Source organism: Talpa europaea (assembly GCF_964194135.1).
Source record: "Talpa europaea genome assembly, chromosome: 10".
Taxonomy (NCBI): domain Eukaryota; kingdom Metazoa; phylum Chordata; class Mammalia; order Eulipotyphla; family Talpidae; genus Talpa; species Talpa europaea.
Genome location: NC_140077.1, coordinates 17051580 through 17074758, shown reverse-complemented (window position 1 = coordinate 17074758; position 23179 = coordinate 17051580). Strand labels below are relative to the sequence as shown.

The 23179-nt window shown below is 39.9% G+C and overlaps 1 protein-coding gene across 1 annotated transcript in view; it reads left to right on the top strand.

Annotated features, from left to right (window-relative positions):
- The window catches only part of SORCS3 (sortilin related VPS10 domain containing receptor 3), a gene marked incomplete at both ends in the record, with an annotated part of 526499 nt that overhangs the window by 444078 nt on the left and 59242 nt on the right, over positions 1-23179 (top strand). Inside the window, 3 exons of the mRNA XM_084245318.1 lie at positions 3484-3560; positions 6345-6436; positions 16435-16542. Of these exons, the coding sequence (XP_084101444.1) occupies positions 3484-3560; positions 6345-6436; positions 16435-16542 (277 nt within the window). The remainder of the gene's footprint in view (positions 1-3483; positions 3561-6344; positions 6437-16434; positions 16543-23179) is intronic.

The following is a 23179-nucleotide window of genomic DNA, read 5'->3' as shown; positions in this document are numbered from 1 at the left end:
CAGACATTGTGCATACATGAATGAATGGACCCCCTCAGGAACCCTGTCGTCCTGTCCTTCAAATTGAGCTCTAATACTTACCAGCCCTGTGTATTTGCTTCACACTTTAATCTCTATGTTTCATTTTCCTCATCTGTAAAACAAGGTGTTCTTTTCTACTTGAGAGAGCATTGTAAGGGTTAGAGCTGAGAGTGTATTTGCAGACCCATCAGAGCTCTGTGAGTGGAGTGAGTTGTGAGTTGGGATTAATGTTTATTTCCTGTGACCATACACATGCCCCCAAATTATTCTAATATCAAGTCTTTATCTATTAACACATTCAGATATTAAAGATTTGCTTAAACTGCTTTTCTTGGTCCTGATTCATAAGAATTGGCTAATTCCTTTTTCTCTCCCTTTTGTAACTCCTTTAACTGCGTTTGGCTCTTTGCTGAGCCCGGACATTGGAAGGAGAAGTAGGACAGCTGATGAGGTCCCCGTGAGGAGCCAGAGCCAGGTCACTGGCTCACCCTCCTCTTTCCCAGCTTCCCCTCACCCTGCTTGCCAGCTCTCCCCGGGAGGTCATTTGCTATCAGAAAAGGAATGATGAAGTTAGCCAGTATGCTGTCAGTTAGGCGGGGATGCCAGATCTCCGCAGAGATGCATGCTCTTCAGGGCCCTTTCCAATAGCCATGCACTCAACCTACTTTCAGGTGTTGGTGACCTTGGACTTTCTCCTTCCACACTCACCGCTCATTGTCTTTTCCCATCTTGCACTGCACTATGGTCTCAGGGAAGCTGCGAGACTGAAAGTAATACTCTGGGATTCTTCTCACACTTATGTTGAGGTCATCTCAGAAGGTAGATGGAATTCAAGCCTCCAGACTTTGGTCACTACAGAAGCCCTAGGGTTCTAAAGGTCCTTGCCCTGGTGTCTACACACAAGTAGTCAGGAGCAACTGGCCCCGCAGTGCAACAGTTGTCCTAGCCTTGCTTGCCCAGCAACGTGAGACAATTACTTTCCTCCTCAATTTGTAGAGGAAGAGATGGAGGGAAAGGACAGGGATCATGTGCTGCCTGCACTCCCTCTAACTTCAGGTCTGGTCCATGCAGTAGCCCTTCAGACAGAGGAGCCCCTTTCCATGTCATCTGCTCAGCTACCCCAGGCTCCCTGCCTTGCTTCTAGTAAACTCAAAGCATTCACATGCTCCTGCTGTTCCTGCCATGGAGGGCCTTCTCTTCCTGCAGTTTACTGTGCTCTGGTTGCCTCCTCCACTAGCCCTTAATCACCCGGATGGGCTTCAGTGGTGATGAGTAGCATCTCTATCTCCAGAGGATTCCAGAATATTTCATACAATATTCTTTCCCCCACTACAACCACACATGTGTTTAACTGAGAAACAGACATGTGGCCACTGCAAGAGATGGTCCACTCCACCCTTGCCTCCCTCCTCTCTGCTGTCACACACTGAAGTGGTGAAGAGCTACCTCTTTGTCTACTGGTCAGTGATCTCTTTGTAAGCCTCCCAGGTGCACCATAGCCAGGGTTCATGTCTTCTTTCTTTGACACCATGACGCTTCCTATCAGATATCCCACAAGGCCCTGAGGGGCTCCCACACTTGGCTACAGCTGGGAACTAACTTTCTGTCCCTGGGATGAGTCATTGTATTCTATCTCCAGGAACAAACTTCACTGTGAACCTGTAAAACCAGCCCGATAGAGCTTTCTGGGAGAGGTTGGTGAGAGGTGACGAGGTAGGTCCTCAGAAGCCCTGTCTGAGGTGGCTGATCTCAACACTGTGGCAACTGTGCTCCTGCCTTCCTCTCCAGTTACCACCTTGATAGACATTACTAATTGATCACCACACTCAATTCTGTTAAAACCAAAGATGACTTCAGAAACCTTCTTAGCTCTGTGCTCCAGGCAGTTGCTACTGAGTGGAATGATTTGAGTTGACATTCTTTGTCCCATCCCTCTTTTCTTTATCTGTGACTTCCAATATGTGTATCTGAAGAGCCGCATCCCACATTCCAAACAGATCTCCACAGAGCTGCTCACCATGCTTCTCCTCATTCCACTTGCACCTATTCCAAAGTCCCAAGCCCCAAGGTTATTTTTAGAAGCCCAAGTGTCAAAACAAGTTGGCTAGCTTTGTGCTCCCTGATGCTGATGGGAGTTTGACAAGCTGGAGCCTGGCTTTAATTTCTCATTTTGAAGCATTAAATGTCAGGAGCTCAATTAACATTTTCATTATTGCATTTTTATTGTGCTCTTATTTAGGCTACAGTTGTGTGGGAGCTAACATTGCCTTCTTGCTGTTTTTAAAGAAAAAAAATACCAGCCAAAATGATCAATTCTTACATGCTCAAGGTATTTTCCTGGTTCTCTATCCTTCCCCAAACACACATAAACATTAGCACGTGATTCAATCATTAGTTTACTTGTGTCTCCATTGCACAGTTACTTATTGGGCAAAACTACTGAGTTTGTGGCGTGGTTCTGGGCTCTGAGGGGAGTAATGTCCATGGGGGCAACTTTGACAATATAGACAGACTAGAAAATCTTGACTACTTCCTATTTTTAAACATATTACAAAGAAATGAAGTACATTGGAAAGGGAAAAAACGGCCTGGATTCGACCACTGGCCAGGAAGCTAACCACATATGGCACAGCAGACCTCTCCTGTCTCACCCACTGCTCCCCTCAGCAGTGTATTTCAGCCGATCTGCTTGTTCTGCTCCCACTCTGTCTCTGGTGAATTCTCTCACCCCCTGCACCTCTGGCCTGTGCCCCAGCTCTTGTATGCATAAATAAATAAATCCTTAAAAATAATAAAATTAAAAAAATAATAAAACAGTGGTCAGTCTAGGCATAAGCCTGGTGACTTTGCCTGCTGTGTGGTGGCCATAATCTGCTGAGTATAATCAGCTTAACATGGGCATGTAGTTGAGGTTGCACAGTGTATACTATTGGGTCATTCAACTGCCTGGGGCTCAGGAGACATGTTGACAAGTTTAAGTTGAAAACACCCACACAGCACACATGCATGTAAATGTACACAGACATACACGCACACACACAGTTTTTCTTTGGCTAAAATTGTACATGAGAAGGAATGTGCCCTAGGGCCAGCTTCTCCATGTGTGTCTGCTCTTCTAGTCTTTGGCGAACACCTCTTTGTTCCTTCAGAGAACACCTATCAAGATCAATTTTAAGAAATCATTGTTACACAGATTGAATAGTTCAAGAAATCCAAGCTGTTCAATATTCAGTCTTTGAGACTTATTATTTAAAGACACACTCCTGTCATATTATTTACTTTCCCCCACATATCGAGTTTTTCTCCCTGCTGGGTTTTTGATATAACACAGAGAAACAGCATGCACAAATCAACTGTAAATATCACTTAGAAAACTTTTACTCTCTGCAACCTCCTCCCCTAACCCAAGATACTAAATCTGTAAGCTGTCTGACAATATTAAATGATCTGCTTATGTTTCAGGCAACATTGGCCCAGAGCTCTCATACACTGATATTGGTGTGTTCATCTCTTCCGATGGGGGCAACACATGGAGACAGGTAATTGGGAGACTGGGAACAGGAAAGGGGCATTTGGAGCAAGTTCTGTCACTCTCTCTTCTTATTATTGATTATCAGGTTCACTAAGGCTTTGTGGCTGCAAAAAAAAAAAAAAAATGAAGTCCCCCTTGAGTTTGGTTGGTTTGACTGGCAGATTCGAAGGGCAGTGGGGTAAAATGGGAAGAGCACTAGAAGGGTAGAGGGAGAACTGGAATCCCCGGCTTGTTCATCTTTTCATTCAGCAGTATGTGTGGCACAGCCCCCAAGGGCTAAGTGTGTGCTGGTTTCTGAGGATTAAACCAAAAGTGACTTTTATCACTTATGTGCCGTGGGGTCTTGACAAACAGGTCTGTTCACCTTTCTCAGCCTGTCCCTTTACAAGATGAAAGGAGTAGAATGCTAAATCCAGTAAAGCTGTATAAGTCTGCATTGTGTAGGTACAGTAAGTATGAAAAGCTTAATAGATACATAGTACCTGAAAAACATTCAACTTTATAAACATGCATAACAGACTGTCCCATAGAACTTTTGAGAATGATGAATATCTTCTGTATCTTGTGAAGTTACTGAGCACTTGAAATGTATGGCAGAGAAACTGAAATTTTAATTTAATTTAATCAATTTAAATTGAAATAGCTACATGTGGGTACTATCTTGGACATCACAGACTTAAACAATGTCATCTAGGTATCACTGAGGATGCAGCTGAATACTTTGGAGTTCCTTTCCTCAAGAAACTCAGAGTTAAGGAGAATAAATGGACTCATAAATAACTAATTGCAATTTATGGTAATTGTATTATTTAGTGGTATTCTTGGAATGTAGAGAATAGAAAGGAGTTGGCTCTGCTTGGGGAAAACTAGGAAACACTTCACAAGAAAATTTGACATTTCACTAAATCTTAAAATAAAGGGAAGGGCACTACATGACTTGATGATAAAGGTGACTTCACCATCTATAATTGAGTTGGCTCACTTCCTCTTTGGATCTCTTTGCAAAGATTATCATCACTATCACCAGCATCATCATCACCACCCCCATCGCCACTACTCTCACCACTGCCACTAACAAAAGAGATTTACCAAGGACCTAATTGAAATAATTATTTTAAGTACTGTAAGACATACAGCAAAGGATGTTAAGTTCCTATCTACAAGTCAGGTGGATGAAGAACAAAGGCATAAATAAGAACATATCTTCAAAATATAAGCTAATTTATTGGGTGTGCCAAATAAGGGCGGAAGCTAGAATACAAACTCTTCTTGTACATAAACTCCCAACAGACAAGCCATTGTCCTCTAACTCAAGAAATTATTCACCTGGTTAAGTGACCACTACATTATTCCCTCCTTGTGCTCTTAATAGTTTGATATTCTTTTCCAAAATAAGTAAGAATTCCAGTTTCCACTTCAGTACTGGACAGAGCAAGAGTTAATAGTGACCAGAATGATAGTATCAGAAATGTAAAGATGAGTTGTCTTTCCTCCCAAGCATCCAGAATGTGCTTGTAGCCCTCAGTTCTGATATTTTATCACAGAGCCCACCTTTGAACTCTGAAGAGAAAATACTAGCATTCTGGGCTCAGAGTTTATATCTGAAATAGAAATGGATGGCCCTTAGATCCTTTATGCATTGAGACACACCGTTAGTGTAGACATTTTTCTTTCCTTAAAAAGCAAATGTGGAAAAGGTTATTGAGAGGTTTAAGTCTGAGTATTCATTTAATTTTTCTCAGTAGTATACTCCAGGGCATATGAAAAGGAGACCCCCATTCTTCCTAGGCACTCCATTTTAAATCTTTTTATACCTCCTTACTCCTTCAAGAATGTCTCACCTAATCCATTTTTTCCAACCTTTCCATCAAGGCTGTAAAAGCCAATATTAGTGTTAAGAGCTAGAAGGATTCTCCAATTCCTCTAGCAGATGTAAAGCAGAAGGTTGGTTCTCTACTAGAAAAAGGTTTGTCCTGTTTCAGTGTGGCTATACTAAAGTCATGTAACAGAACACTGCTATATGTTCAACTAGGTCTAAAGTTTTCTTAACTCAGAGATTTGCATCATAGTAGGTACTCAGTAAATGCTTATCTGTAGGTGAATGGATGGGTCACTGAATGAGTCACATGGGTGAATAGGTGAATGAATAGGCAACACATAAATGATTAAATAAAAGAAACTAGGTCCTGGAAAGTTCTGTGTTCCAATGAGCATTTAGAGTAAAGATCCCCAAACATCAAACTTGGGTCTTCATCCCACTTGCATGGGAACCTTGGAGGTGTTAGCTAAGTCTGAGAACTCAGTATTCATGTATACCATAATGTCTACACAAAGTGTCTTTGAAGTTGCTACATAATTTATAAACAAAATTTTAAAACACAAACCACTTATATATTAGCAAATATCTGAATACATGAGAAAGAAGAGAGAACTGAGTAGTCACTAGTAAGATGAAAAAGACAGGAAAGCTTTTTAAGTCATATTTTCCTTTGGGATGTCTACTTGAGAAAACATCTTGTTGGCTCACCTTCTTATAGCACACTGGTTGACAGTACTAGTGAAAAGAGCCCTGGAGATGCCATTTGAGTGGCCTAGGGAGACTCTTACTTGTTCTCTGCAAGCCCATTTCCTACTTGGTTACTTGGGGTGATAGTACTCATCAAACTACCTGTAGAGTTGTTGCAAACTCAGAAGCTAGATGAAACAATGTATGTTAAAAGACTTTGTAAATTGTTGAGCACCATGCAAATGTAAGGTGTTGCTATGATTGTTATTGTTGTTGTTGTTCCAGATCTTTGATGAAGAGTACAATGTCTGGTTCCTAGACTGGGGTGGCGCCCTCGTGGCCATGAAACACACTCCTCTGCCAGTCAGGCGTTTGTGGTAAGGACAGTTCCCTGCCCTATTAATGAGTGATATTTTAGTGCAAAGCATTGGGACAAGTTATGCTGCATGATTTTATTCCCATTCATCCATTTCTTTATCCATTTATCCATCCATTATCCATTTAGTATGCACTGTGTCATCTAACTCTTAGGTAACAGTAGGCCAGATAATTTAGATGAGGAAGTACAGTGAATGATGTGGGATGATAGGATCAAGCAATAAATGAGCAGAAAAGGGGCCTGTGATTTCAGACAGCAGTGATTAAGAACACAGAATATGAAAGGTGGAAATTGTTGCAAGGGGAAGATGAGCCCCATCTAACAGATGCTGAGTTCAGGTATAGATAAGTTGAGTTGAAAGACTTATGAATATTCAAGCAGAGATAACTATCATTGGCTGTCAGACATGGGCATCTGAATATCAGGAGAGAGGTCTGGACTGACAGTCTAGTTTGAATTTATTAGCCAGTAGGTGGTAAGTGGCAGGTAAAGCTATGTCACTGGGTTCAATGCCTCAGAAGAGTATGTACAATAAGGAATAAGAAATATTGGAACAAATTAAAGAGAAAGAGCCCAAAAGATAGAAGCCCAAGAGAAATGTTTTCATGAAGGCTACAGGAAAAAGTGAGTAGTAGTTCCAAATTCTATAATCAACTCAAGTTGGTCGTAGAAGGAAAAAGATGTAGGATTAAGAAATGTAGGAGGATTTTGATTTTTTTTTGTCAGTATAAATTCAGAAGAAAGGTGGGTGTGAAATTGCATTGTATTTATGAATGAATAAATGAGCTGATAAGCAATGGAGTAAAGATGGTGTAAATAAATCTTATCGAGAAAGTAGATTTTGGAATGAAATTGAGTGTGTATTTTAAATATGCTTCAGTGTGGACAAAGAGCTAAGTGAGAATATATTCTTATGATGATGATGTTACTGTTGTTTGTTTTTGCCAAGGGATGGATAAATTTTGTGTGTTTATATTCTGAAAGGAAACGTTTTCAGGCATCAGATTCAGCAAAGTGAATATCTGAGAGTCAATATTTGGCTGTAGAGAAAATGCTATTTAGGGTACAGTTTGTGGGATTAGTCATGGACTGTAGACTGGACCTTGGCTTGATGACCAGACCCTCAATTTGGGAAGAGTAGCCTTTTTTAGAGTAAGAATTTTACTGGGAAACATAGATTGTTATTGGAAAAAGGCAGAAGATACCTTGGTGCCAAATCCAAACTTCATCCACCTTGGCAAAGGCTTAAGTAAATACCTCTCAGTTTGGCCATTTATTAAGATAAATCATAGGAAATTGCCATTTTTAGATCAAATATGGTCAAATATTGTCAGTTTCTTGAACTCAATCTAACATAAAATATTTATACTTACCATTTTCTTACCGAGAGATTATGAGAATAAATTTTTAAAAGATGCATGAAATCATTTATTTTTTAAAATCCTCTACCAATTCAAGAATATACTTGTAAAAGTTCCTATTTTAATTGTTTATCATACTCTTACTGCTGATTTTATGCTCTTTAGGGATAGTATCAGAAGACTAGAGTTACTTGATTTTAATGCTAGTCACCCTGTACCTGGGAATTACTATACTCTGGACACTTTACATGCTATGAATTATCAAAATTATTTCTTGTAACAACCCTATGTAACTGTTACTCCTTTTATTACTCATTTATAGTGACATAAAAATGAAGGCATTAAATATCTTCTTCATGGCTACCTAACTCTTACCAAGTTGGTTATCTTTCATAAATGTTCTTCTGTTTTAACTTAATTTTCCAGATAATTTAATGAGTACATAGAGACCTATCACATGGCCCCTGCCTTCTTGGAGATGATAATCATGATATAGAGTTTAGACAGTCTTCATATTACCAGAAATCAAAACAGTGCCTTCTGAAGGATGCTGGCTGTTGGTATCCCTGGAATCCTGACACATGGTGGGGTCCTGCCTCATGTGGAAGGGGGTCTTCCTACAGCAGGGACATGGGGGCTTAAAAAAGGATGCCAGAGAGGTATGAACCTGTACCTCTGAATCACCTACAGTGTTGTAAACCAGTGTTACCTCAAAAATGCAAAAAAAAAAAAGTAAAGCTAAATAAATTTTTCAAAAAAGGGTATCAGGAGTAGGAGGACTAATGGAGGCAAGACAGGGAAAGAGGCAAAAGCCTGGGATTCAGGAAGTATAGGAAGTCATCTGAAGACTAATCGAATGGATCAAGAGATTTAGTTTCATAAGGGAGAGTAGGATGCAGAAGAACATAAAGGAGGTTTTAGGTGGTTCAGGTTGAACCTTTAGGTAATTTCTTCTGTGATGAAGACCTGCCTCTGTGTGGAGGGAAGACTTCTGTCTCTGTAGAGGACTGAGTAGGATTTGTACTTTTAAAGAGGACAGCTTGACTTTTAAAACAAATTTCTCTGTGTTTTAACCAGCAAATACAGTTTTTCTCATCTTTGTCATGATGATCTAAATCTGCCATCTAAATCTCCAGAGGTGAATTGATAGATGCCCTGCAACATATAGAACTGGGCAGATTTCTTCTGCTTAAGCCCTGGGACAAGAGGGCATCAGCCCCATTTTTATACTGGGCCACTGCCCTCCTGTGCTTTCTTCTTCACTTCAGTAGGATCCTATTCCTTACATGTGGCTGATTTGTAGAGCCGGTGCACAAAACATTCCTTGTTCAAAGGATAAAGGGAATTTGTTGCTGTTTCCTTTCAGAGATAGAAAAGGTGAGTATATTTGTTGTGGACAGAGTGTATGAGGCAGAGGGGCTGGAGAGGGTTTTGGCTTTGGGGAATTTTAGCATCTTACATCTCATGGTCCAGTCTGTTCTGCACTGGTTTCTCTCTAGAGACTTGATGACTTCCAAAAAGAGCAGTGGTCTGGGAATTTCTGGAGGGAAATGATCTAGTTGAGAAAAGTATTTAATATTCACTCAGGGACATGTAAATAGGATCAAATCATACTTCTCAAACTCATTAACAGAAAGTTTGAGTTTTCCTTTATTCTGTGAAATATTTCTTGTTGGTAATATATATGTATACATATACATATGTACATATATATAGATAGAACTTAAAAAAGCTGTATTCCTATTGAATTTCTGATGATGATTATGATGAAGACGTAGCTGTAGCTACCCACCATTTGTTTGCATGCCCAACTTACAAAATATTAAAGATGATTTTTCAGACCAAGCTTTTTGGACTGTTTTCTCCATATAGAGGATATTGATACTGTCATTTGTCATAAAGGCTACAGCCGTCTCCCTGAACTTGAACACCATCTATGATTTCTGTTTGCCTATCTGTGAATGCTGTTCTCTGAACTACTCCCTGCAGTGGTTAAATGCCAGCTTTTGAGCATGTGTGTTATGAACAGCAACAGCAAATAACTCATTCAGGAATTCTCCTTTGCATTTTTTTTTTTTTTTGCAAAGGCTAAGTGGGTATTTTGTAAGGGCTTGACCATATCATTATCATCAATATTTCCTTACATGACTCTTAACTGACTTTTTCTCCTGCTCATGAATGGCAAACTTAAGTGCAGTTGTTTCATCACAGATAGCTTCTAATTAAGTCACAACCTTTGAAGTAAAGAAAGAGCTCATTTTAAGTGGAATAAAGGTTAACTAATCAGTTCATTGTTATTTTCTGTTCTGGATCTCAGACTGACATTATTTTGCATACAGATGTATATGTATTTTTATAAGAAAAAGACACCAGCCCACCCACTCACACAAAGGCATAGTATCTCTCCAATTTAAATAATAGCTATAATGCCTTTCACGGAAAATAGAAGTCATAATTGCAAAGCTAGAGAAACTTTAGCTAGGCTAAAAGGCATGCTGTTTCCTATAAATTGAAATGATGGGTAGCTAGCTATGCATCAAGACAAAACAGCATACAAATGAAGTCAGCTCTCCGTGACCGTGTACATTTGGATGCGCAGCTATTAGAACCTAGGTGCTGTTTCAGGTAAGCTTGCCACTGCTGTCGAGTATTACCTTTCACCTTAGAGTGAAATGAACAGTGGAGGCCCACAGAATGCAGCACTTTAATGAAAACTCACAGTGGACAGACTGAGCAGCAGGTAGAATGGGGTCCTACTGTTTGCCTAGACCCAACAAGCTGTCAGTATCCCCTTTTGATCGAATGTTCTTGGAAACAGTAAACAAAACATCACCTGGTCCTTTTGTTCCTTTGTTCATCTATAAATGGTTGTGAACACCTGCATGACGTTAAGAGAAATATTCACGTGAAAATAATCATTCCAACCAATATATGCCTCTGAGAAGCAAAAATGTGTGTGCTATTCTGAAGAGCTTCTGGTGGCCAAACACCACCACATGTGTTGCATTACAATTAAGTGGAGCACTGCACCTCACCAAAGGGAGGAAGATGGATTATCAAGACCATTATAACTCAGTGTTTCTGTGCTAGGGAGAATTCTGGTGGTTCCTAGAAGTCTCTGTTTCTGAGAGTGCATCCCATCTCAATTCTATAGTAAAAAGTAATAGGCCCCAGCGTAAGGGTCTTTGAAGACTTGAAGTCTGGCTCCACGTCAAGTGTAGCAACCAGTCAAGTGTAGCAACCAGAATGTCCCAGTGCCACCATTTTGCAAACATGCCAGACAGCGCTCCCATCCTGTATAATGGCTCTCGTGGTTAGAAAGATTGTCTTAATGCTGAACAATAATGAATCTACTTGTAATTTCTGTTCATTGGTCCCCATTCTACTGCCTAGGACTATGCTGAATAAGTGTGCTTCAGAATAGTAGGGGGTTTAGACTCCAACAGCTGGAAGGAACCTCAAGGGGTTCTTGTTTTCTTGTTTGTTTGTTTAGTCTTTCTAAGTCTTGGGAAATGATCAGATATGCAACTCATGACAGAATGTATGCCTTTGTTCCCTCATCTATCATATATTCATTGGCCGTATATTGTTTTTCCAGCATTAGTATAAGGACTAGGATATACCAATGGACAAGACAAAATACTGGGAAGCTTATATACTTTGCACAAATATTTGACTATGATCTTTAGAAAAATTTTAAGAATGGAAATCTTTTCTCTTTTATCTTCTCTGTATTTTTAATTGATATTTTCATGCTTCCAAGTACATTATCTCTGATTTCATTCGAAAATATATCAGTAGTCAACCAACTGTGTTGCATTTGTTTATTTGTTTAGCTATTTGGAAACTTTCTTACTAAAAAAAAATTAAAAGGAAATGGTAATTCATTCAACTCTATTCTTTTCCCTAAGCTATCTTCAATTCATATAACCTGTTTCTAGGACAACCTATTTATTCCTTTAATCACATTGATTGTCAGGTTTTTGACAGTAATTAAAAATGAACATAGTATTTAGTATCTGATAGAGAAATAAATTATCCGATGACTGCATGTTATCTGTCTTTGAATGTAAACTAGATTTGTAGTAGCTTGGTCATGTCTCACAATGGAAACATTTTTACAAAATGTTTACCTTGTGATTGACAACAGCCCCGGGTTTGTTTTCAATTTGAGTCATCCGTTCTTACTCTTTTCTCCTGATATAGGACTTTTTTATTCTTTTAAATTAAGCTTGTGCTTTAAGTTGGTCCCACCATATAGTTCATGTGCAAATATGCATCCCCAACTTTGATCACTCCCCAGAAATCTGATCCATGGTCTCCTTGAGAGTATCACAACATGAAAATCAAAAATTATGTAAACCTTCTCGTTCACCAAACCAAACAAAAAAACCTCTCTTCCTCCTGTTCTTTCCTTTACTTAATCAATTATGTATTCCCCAAAACCCATGTTGTACGTGATTTTGCTTTTGCTTAAATAACCTATAAACATACCATCACCAAATCCCATTGGGTTCACCTATAAAAATATTCTAAATCTTTCCATCTCTTTCTGTCTCCCCTACTATATCCTTGTCCAAGCCCCTTCTTTTTCTTGGTCTCCTTCAGTTGTCAAGTTTCTCCCCAGTTCATCTCCTTGCATCCTCTTTCAGCCTCAGCAATCCATTTACCACAGACAAATAAAAATTATCCCTTAAAATTAAATCAAATCATATCTCTCCCATTTCAACTGGAAACGAGATTGTTCATAGTCTGGTTCCCACCTGATTTTGTGACTCCGTTTCCTTCCATTATTTTCCCTTCCTATTACTCTTCTAACACTGACCATCTTTTCATTCTTCCCGTATTAAATCTTACTTTCACACTGAATCTTCCCAGTGTAGTGATCTCATCTCAATTTTGCATAATTGTTATCATTCAGATCTCAGTTTAAACATCACCTCCTAAGAGAGGACTTACTTAAATTTTCAACGCAAAGTAGCTATTCAGTTGCTCTATTTTAACTGTTCTCATGACATTTGTTTCCAACTCGTATTTTGGTATTCATGGTCTCCTCAAACCAGACTGTACATTCGACTGGATCAAGGGACTTCACTTTCTTGTTAACCCTATATCCTTAGAACAGAGGCCACTGCTAAACCAGGCACATCATGGGCATCAATATTTTGAGGCTGCATTTTTTTTTTTTTTAGTTTAGCTTTGTAGTCCCGTTTTGCCACTATTTGGAGGTCAGTTCAAGCTTTCCTCCTGTCTCCCTGAGTATTGGCAATCCTACCAATTTCACTTGTTCCAGTGGGTCCAATAAGGAATTCCCCATTCATCTTGGCCATTAATGAGCTATTGAATTGAGGAGAAGGTGGATCCCATGGGGAGAGCAGTCAATATTGTTACTTCTGATCATTTAAAAACTCCTTATCATCAGAAAAAGCTCTCACAAATGTCAGGTCCTCCAGAGGCCGGCTAAATTTACTAATGTCCTTTTTTGAGTATCCTTTAGGGAGATTTGTTTTGTTTTATTTTTAATCATTTCGTTAGTCTGAGATATTCAAGTGTTATGCATTACTGGTCTCAGGATGTCACCTGAATGGCACAGTCTTGGACTTTATAGAGATAGACAACCATACACTAAGGTCACAGGATTCACTCCCCACCCTGATGCCAGACACCTGCCCCTTCCTTTGGCTGGTCTTATGTCATCCTTGGACTTTGGTTATTCTAGCTGCTATTTTCCCCACCTGGATTTTAGCACCTTTCATTTTTTCTGTTGACTCCATGCTTCTGCCTAACCCATGCTTCTGCTTCTTCCTCATGCAAGTCTTTTTTCCCAAAGCAAGTTTTTCTTCCACAGTTTCTCTTTCCATCATGGGCTTAGCTTTTCCCTGGAGCTTGTACCTTGGCCCTGGGAGGCTGTGATGGCCCTCCTGGTCTACTCTGTGGTGTCTTATCTACATTGTATGCCAATGAGTGCCCTCTTCCCTGTTATCAGTGACTGTGGTATGAAGACTGCTCCTTCCCTAGAGTGCTCCCAGGTGTAGACACTGTGATTTTCTCTGCTAGTGTTAATACCTGACCTTTATTGGGAAGGGATTTCTAAGAATGAGACAAGGGCAGAGGCCTTAAATTCATTTTGTCTTCTTCCTATTAAGACAATAGATAATTTATCCAAAGTCACCAAAACAAAACACTTAACAAATACTTTCTTACCTCATGGACTTACCAGAAGGGAGCTAGTTAGTGGTAATGGTACACTCTGAAACAGGTATTATTAGTTTAGGAACCAAGGGGGTACATGGAAAAACAAAGGTAAAATCAATTTCCTAGCTTGCTTTTATTTTCTCTTCTGAAATGGCAAACTCATTTCTAAGAAAAATAGTTCATATATGCTTAAATTTCTCTGGAACAGCTTAGATGATTATTTAGCTTTTAGCCTAGTTCAAAAAAGGCAGAAATGACCAAGACCTTGAAAGTCAAGTCAGTATTGCTGTGATCATCGTGATGTGCATTAAATTTCCAGAACTAATCAGTCTTGCATAACTGAGACAATAAACCCTTTGACCAACAACTCATTTTTTCTGCCACCCTCTCCATTCCCCTGAACCAAAACCCAGCTTGTTTGTCTTGTGTTTCCACAGTATGTCTACATATATCAAACGTCCTGTTGTACACTGTAAATTTGTACAATTTTTGTATGTCAAATCTTTCTCAATAAAGTTGTTTAAGAAAATGTCAACATATTAGAATTTAGGAACTCATGGTAACTTTTATGATCTACTTTTTGTTTATGAATATAGACCTAGCCTTATCATTAATACAAAAAATATCTGAGACTAGTTGATCCACCTGGGTAAAGAGGTTGACAATCTTATTCTTTTTAATCAATGTATTAGTTGAGAGAGGCTGAGACAGAGAGAAAGAAACTGAGAGGTTGAGAGAGATAAAGAAGTAAGTAGGTAGAAAATGGACTAAGTCAGTTAACTAGTAATTGGAAGACTCACACACCCAGCACATGGAGGCCAGCATAAGTTCTTGTTAGAAGAATGGCTGGATTTAAGAGTACCCTTAATCATCCCTTTTTTTCCCCATTCATTTATTCATGTAAGGTTTATATAGTACCAACTAAGTGTCAATTTTTCTGCTAAGTCCTGGGAATGCATAAATGAATGGCATGATCTTTGACCTGGAAAAGCTCAGCGTTCAGTAGGAAAGTCAACTGTCTTTTTGAATATATATGTAATATCAAGTAAGAAGCATTATAATAAAGATGCATGGGGGATGTTAAGAGGTCATTCAATGAGCAGACATACATGGCCTCTGAACTCCCAAGACTATAATCCTGAATTTATGGATCCAAGGCATGTTAAGGAATCATCACTCAGCACTGTGGTAGGGGAAGCCTGTATGTTGCAGGCATAGAGCTCTTACGGTTGAATTTAGAGAATCCTGAGTTGTAGAATCAGCAAAGAACCATGACATCCTGAGTGGCACTGGAGAGGACGATGCTAAGTGCAATAAGACAGGAGCAGAAAGTCCTTACCAGGTAATTTCACTTGTGGAAATGGAGAGAACAAAACAAAGAAACTGACAAAATGAAACTAAAACAAGCCCTAGAAATATGATTACAGCACATAGGCAAGTAGAGTGGAGCAGTAGGGGATAGGAACAGAGGGGGCCTGACTGACTATGGTAAGGGACTATAGGTGCTTTGGTGGTGGGTGCGGTGAGGGTATGGTGACATGCATCTGAGGAGGTGTGATGCTGTTCCCCTACGTCATGTGCAGTGTTGTCAACCAATGTTACCTCAATGACAAAAAATAGAACTTAAAACAGAATTAATTTGGCCAGGAAAAGTCACAGCGATCGAAGCAAATAAAGCGGCCTCGGGGAAGGAATGTCAGGAGATGCTTCCTAGAGGAAATGGCTTTGGGTCATGGCCCCTGTTAAAATCAAGGAGCAGCCAGTAACTTGATAATATCCAGAAGGAAGGAGGCAAGTGTTCAGAACTGTTCCAGCTTCCTGCCTTTGTAACTCCTGTTGGAGCTTCAGGTGCTGTGTCCACAAAGAACTGGACCTTCCTCTTACCTTTGAACTAAAGATGCCACAATATTACCCAGAACTTCATAGACACTCAATACTCTAAAAGCCCTTAAAGTGGCATCGGGGAGGGGAAAATGATCCTGACATCCATTCTGAACAAATAGGAAATTGCTTTTTTTTAAAGTTTGATCAGAAAGACACACACCTCCCTTCCCATAGGGTACACCCTGCACTACTCAATTTATCTGTGTCAGAAACTCCAAGAGCTGAATTGATTGTGCTGTAAATTGAAGCTCAGGTTCCATTCGGAGTACTTGAAACGTGACACTCCATACACTAAGCCCTCCTGCTTGGGTTGTTTTTTCATTTCTAATATGTTGAGATATTTCTGCAGTACTGGTGCTGTCTTTGCCTGGGCCAGGAAATACAGTTTTGATCAAATCTTAAAATAATATGGGGAGATGTTGAAGATTAATGCCTATTGATAATCCAAACTGCCAGAGAGAGAGATACAGAGGAGAATTTAATAACCTGAAAAGTGGTTGCAAAAGATTGTGATTTTATATTCAGCTGTTTCTTCCATATACTTGTTTCCAACCAGGGTGAGCTTTGACGAGGGCCACAGCTGGGACAAATACGCCTTCACTACAGCTCCGCTCTTTGTCGACGGTGCTCTGGTGGAGGCTGGCGTGGGGACGCAGATCATGACGTGAGTACTTCTGCTGCTGTTGGTGACAGGGGCCCAGAGGTCCACTTCCACTGAGGTCACAGATTTCCCCAAAATATCCTCCACCAAAGCTTTCTAATCCCTGAACCAAATTAACTCATTTGTTAAACAGAAATATTTATACCTGCATCCACCTATTCAAAGACTATTGACAGAGTTAGAGAAGCAAGTTCTCTAATTAAAATGGAATGACAAATGGAATTTCAAATATCATGAGACATTTCTGTTTATCCAAAACCCAAGGAAACAAAGCTTTTGATGTGTGTTCTCTCTTCTAAGACAGTCCAGTGAGGGTCAGGGTCAAGGGGCAGGGACAGAGGGAACACAGCAGCCAACATAGCTGCTCCATGAGAATCTTGAAAATCATGAGATGAATGCAACTAGAATGAGTTGGATTCTCTTCTTTAATTCTCTCTGCTTTTTCAAAATTGCTAGTGAAATCTTCTCCATGGGTGGTAAGATGGCAAACTGTGTCGTGTAAAGACGGAACATTCTTTCTGAGCATCTGCTATGTGCTAGGCACTGGGTTGGATCCCAGAGCTCTGTGGTTGTAAATTGAAAGACATGAAGTCTTGTGCTCTGAGGAGTGGCTGTGAGCCTCCCAAGGGGCAGGTGATAGAGTAATGGGCATCTTTACACGCAGACTTATGTCACAATAGGCCTTCTCTGGTCACTTCTGCTGTGAAGTGTATTTAAGGATTTCCTGTAGAATTTGTTTCTCAGGACATAAGGCTGTAATTTGATTTTTGTCCAGTAATTTCTTCCCATTTTCCTAAAATACATCCAAATCTGAATTGTCTCACCATCTAAATTTCTAATTAAAGTTCCTGTGGGGGGGAAAAAAAAAGATATTGCATTGTTAAGCTGGCAAATCACATTGTTGAGAGCTAACAATATGGTATGCAAATTTAAGTATACGAACCATGGGCAATATTTAAAATATGCTATGTTACTAATGATTAGAGTCTAAAGCTTCATCATTTGGTGAATATACAGCAACAATAAGTAGCATAAGTACAACTTCTTATGCGTTCAATTATAAATATAAAATATATGAATATACATTTACATACAATATATTGACATATAAGTTCTATGTAAGTACATATAATGCAAATATAATAATTACATATAAAATGTAAAGTTACGTATTATAAATTTTATCTCTAGAATACAAATGACTTGGTAAATATGTATATGTGTACCAACATAGTGACTATAGAATACAGATGTGTGTACAGACACATATATACACTGTACACATCTACAGAGAGAAAGAACAGAGAGACAGAGAAACAGTGAGAGAAATCCCAAGATATAGTGTCCTAGAAAGACCTTTGCAAAGTTGTATACTGTTTACAAACAAACAAAATTTTTTTCAGTGGGACCTACTATGTGCCAGATACTTTTCTAGATGAAAAAATAATAGAGCAGTTCCTGATCTCATGGAGTTTACATGTTGAAACATTAAATAAATGAGATGTGCATGTGACCTTGTCATGTTGCCCAGAAGACTTGAATTTGAAGAGGCTCAAATTTTTTCTCAAAAATTCCAGGAAATGGATGTAACATGAGTAATATTGGCATCTTTTTTCATGAGGTTCTCTGGCCATGGGTTGACTTTTCAAAATTATTTCTAGCCTTGACTTGATTACTAGAGGAATAGTGAAGCACTTCTGCATTTTTGGAACTCCTCTGGGGTGGCTATCCAAGAATTTAAGTACTAAAGTCCCCTTTCTATAAGGTAAAGGCACATACTTTTGAGAGGGCTATGCACACCCCTCTTATTTGGTTTTCTCCTCTCCTTTCAATGTGACCTTCTGTATTGTCTCATATGGGGCCTATTTGAACTCAGTGCATGCTTGTCTTGGGCTCTGAATAAGACCACATGGTCACCAATATCTGCGTGACCTGGTTTTCCTTGGCGAGTTTAAGGCCACTGTTTAAATTCTGTGTTCATCTAATCTTAAATAGTAATCATCTTTTTTTCAGATTTTGATGGGGCTTAGCTGGTCACATGGATAGGAGGGAGACTGACCTCAGGGCCAAACCATTTACTGAACAGATGAGATAGTATTCCTATTTTCTTTCCTCCCCAGTAATACTCCACAGAGCATCACGGAGTGTCTGCCTCTCTGTACGTGCTTATCGAGATCCTTAAATGCTAGTAATTCAAAAAGGAACAAGAATTGTGCATAATTTTCTCATGTGGGATTTCAGATAGAGAGGTATTTGTCCTTTCATGAAATTAAAATGAGTTTTAGAAGCAGTCATCTGACCAAAAATAAGCAATGGAGGCTCTGTATCTAACTTTATTATACTCAGAGCTTCTGTATGTATGAAGATGATGCAAGTTTTGTCAGGACTCTTCAGATAGCCAGAAGGATGAGCCCTGGAAGGATTGCCAAGAGGTGACTTCTGTCTCTGCTTTAGATTTGAAAATGCCTTCAAGACCAAGTGGCCCACATGGATTGAAAAGTGCTTTTACTTCATGGAATGGCAATGGCCAGGATGGAAGAAGGAGTTCAGTCATTTGTGTATTTTCCTTAGGAACCATGAGGATAGGGAGTCCATTTGAGTACAAGAACACTTAACCTTGCCATTTAATCAAAAACATGTTAATGGAGTGGGCCGTTTGAATTCAGTGTCCCTCACTGCTAACCCTGTAGGCAGGGAGCCTTATCGTGTCAATTCATTTGTAGTGTTTAAACACAGTTTAGGATAGTTAATTTTATGTCAACTTGACTGGACCACAAGGGCCTATTTTTTGTGCGGTTGTTTTTGGATAAAATTATCATTTATTATCAGTAGACCAAGCATGGCAGATTGCCCTCCCTAATGTGGGTGGGACTTACCTAATCAGTTGAAGACCTGCACAAGAGAGAATTCCAGCATGGCTGCCCTGGAGCTGGGACATAGATTTTATTTTACCTTTGAAATCTAACTGAAACATCCACTCCACCTGAGTTCTTGAAACTCTCAGCAGACTGGAACTACACAGTCAACTCTCTTGGGTCTTTAGCTTGCTAACTCACACTACACATCTTGGGATTTGTCAGCTTCCATAATTGTGGGAACCAATTCCTTGTAGTAAAGGTTAAATTTCTGGTTTTGTTATATTTTGTTATATGTGTCTATAAAATGTAATTTATATACCAATATTACTGACATACATACATATACACACATATATGTCAGTAATATTTGTTCTATTTCTCTGGAGGACCCTGACTAATACACAGTTCATTCATTCAAAAATATTTAATGAACCTCTAATATGTTTTAGACTGTAGTGATGTTAAATAAGTTAGTACAATTCATTCTGCTTCTTTTTTTCCTAAATATTTATTTATTTATGCATATAAGAGCTGAGGTGCAGGCCTGAGATGCAGTGGGTGAGAGGATTCGCCAGAGACAGAGTGGGGAGTAGAACAGGCAGATCTACTGAAATACACTGCTGAGGGGAGCAGTGGGCGAGGCAGGAGAGGTTTGCTGTGCTATGTGGGTAGCTCCCTGGCTGGGGAACGGACTCATGCTGAAGTGGCTGCGGATAGCTTTCAGTGCTGTGCCTTAACCCATTGAGCCACCAGAGAGGCCCCAATTCATTCTACTTCTAAGGAACTCTCCAGTCAGTGTATTAGGGGAATGGTGGTACTCTAATCATCAAGAACCCTAATTCTATAAGCAGGATATGAGCAGAGGGAAGTAAAGACTTCACACATACAGAAGATGACAATTGAGTTGGTCTGTAAGTTTCAATAGCATTTCACCAGTGGAAAACTAATAGATAACAGAATATAAGTTTGACGAAGGCAGACATTTCTAATAGTTTTGTTGACTCCTGTAAATTTAGTGCCTGAAAGGGAGGATGACACATAGTAGGGAATCAGCAACCGTATGTTAAAAGAAAGACTGAGTTCAAGGCAAATAAAGGCAAGAACCGTGAAAGAGGGTGACTAGGGGATGTTAGTTCTGTGACTATGAAGGGTCTCAGGACATGTTTAGGAATTCAATGTGTATCTGGAGTCACCTTGAAATTGAAAATCTGATAATGTCACCTCTGGTCAAACCCATGCAGAGCTTTTCATTCCTTTTACGATAATGTCCAGACTCATTGCCTGACCTTCAAGTGTCTACACTGATGACCCATCTTAGACCTCATTTCTGATCCCAGTACTGTTACCTCCCTTCTCTGATCCACAGGAATCTTCCTGATCCAGAAGCTTTATGTATTCATCTCCCTGGAAACTTCTTGCTCCCTTCTCTTAAACCAACAAAGTATCTTCTAAGTCTCAGCTTAAATATCACTTCCTTGAGTCCTTGGGTCCCTGTGCTTTATGTTGTCCTAGCCCAGTATGTTTTTCCCTTCCCAACACTTTCAACAATAAATGTTAATGAAGGTGTTAACTGTTTGTTTGGTATCTTCCCTACATCTTCATCTACGCTGTAGACAGACAGACAGACACATGTATATATGTATGAACACAAACATACACACAACTTTAAGTCCCTGTGAAGGAGGATCTCTGTGTCTCTTGTTCTTTGAGTGTGCATGTTTATCATTTGTCTGCTAGCAGTGAGGATTTAACAGTATGTGTGTTTTGAAGGAATGATTGAATAAATGAGTCCTGTGCTCCCCAATAATGTTAACCACAGTTATGCTTTTCTGGCTGATGACTGCAGCATTTTAGGAAGTTGATTACAGGTCCCTAGAGAGTCTGAAGTGCAAAGATTGGAATCCAGTGCTTGCAAGTCATCGTAGCTGGGGTAGGGTAGGAGTCAGTGTAGTCTGTCTGTGCAGAGGGGTGCATGTGAGGCAGATGTATGCACAAAAGTGTGCATGGGGGATTATGAAATGGGGAGGTGGAATGGCATGTAAAGGGAAGCTAGAGAATGAGGTCCCCTCTGGGAATGGCTTCTGATTCCCTCCACCTTGCCTGGGACCTGCCCAGCTTCCTCTTGCCCTGGAGGCCTGAGCTTGAGGTCCTTTAACACTGTAGCTCTGCAGGGGAACTTGTGTGGGAGAGACAGGCCCCAGCTTGCAGGCATGGGATTTGCTTACTTTTATTGTTCTTTTTTCTACTAGTCTTTTCAAATGTCATTATTTCAACATCTCCCTGGTAACCTTGACAGGAACCATCTACTCTAGCCTAATTCACAGTGAAATGTGACCGTTCTTATTACTTAAAGCTGAGTACAGGGCTGGATGAGTGACAATCCCGGGGGCCTATTGCTGTCTCGGGCAGTGACTCTTTAGCTGATGAGATGCCTGTGGCTGTTAGAGCATCTGGGGCTTTGGTCCACTCTTTCTTGAAAGGTTTGCCCCTAAATTAGCACTTTAAGGAGAGCTCTTTCTTATTTGGCTCAGATGTGGAATCAGATGGGAAAACACTACTTTCCTGTATCCTCAAAGCTGTGTTTGAAATTCTTTCTTGATATGAAATGTTTGAATCACTTGGCTGTGATTTAGCTGATCTTTTACAGGAGTGAGGGAGAACCTCGCATCCTCACTCCACCAAAAGAGAAAAAAAAATCCCTTAAGGTAAAGGCACAACTTCCCTGGAAGAAAATGAATAGTTCCAGGAGTGAGCAGCAGTGTGCTTGTATCTGTTCAACCCCTCCCTTTGTGTCAGGAACCCCTTCCCAATTTGATTTCACAGCAATGTCCTAGCCACCCCTCCAGGTAGATAAAGATTATCATCATTGGGCAGATAAGGACATTGATACTCAGAGGGACAAAGTGCTCAGCTTATACTTTCCATAGAGGCAAAATGAGTACAAGGAATGTGAATTTCAAACTCAGGCTCAGAGGTGACATTAGAGAAAAGGTACCAGAATTTTCCCAGGCTTGTTCTGCAAAGGACTGGGTGTTTGGGAAAGAGTGGTGGAGGAATTAGTTGTTCACTGAATGTTGATGAGGGTCACTAAGACTCCCAAGTCCCACAGACCCATTCAAATACCATTTGCTGAAAATATGTGAACACACACGTGAAAGAACTACAAAAGAGCTAAATGACCATGTATGAGATACCATATTGAGCAGTGACTGAAGTTGGACTAGCCTCAAAAGGCTTCGTGACTTTGCAGAGAGGAAGGCAGAGGGCATTCCAGGTGGGGGACAGCGTGAGCAAACCTGCAGCCTGGTAGCAGGGAGAGTGAGAGGTGGGAAAGGCTAGAGAAGCTTTCAGCAAATTGTCTAGGGCCAATTGCCTCTCTGACTCCCTGTATAAATCCAATTTTAATTGGCATAAATCTGTGATTCATTGTTCCACCAGCAGAACTAATAGCCAAAGTAAAGGAAGAGAGATAACATTTTGCCCAGAAAATTATGCAAACTCCAAAGCTGCAGAGGTTTAAAAAAAAAAAAAAAAAAGCATAGACCTTCTTTTCACTTAAGAAACTGTGACCATCTGCTTAGCCAGTGGCTCTTAAACACAGCCTTAGCACAACCCAGAGCCCCAGCCTGGGCTTAAATGCATTGTTTAGCCTCTAGTAACTACATCCGATAAAGTCATTGGAAATGAACCAGTGCTGCTTCCATTGATCTGTTTTTCAATTTTCTGTTGTTTGCTGGAAGAGTCTGATTTTACTTTACTCAAAGTAAGTCACTTGAGTAATT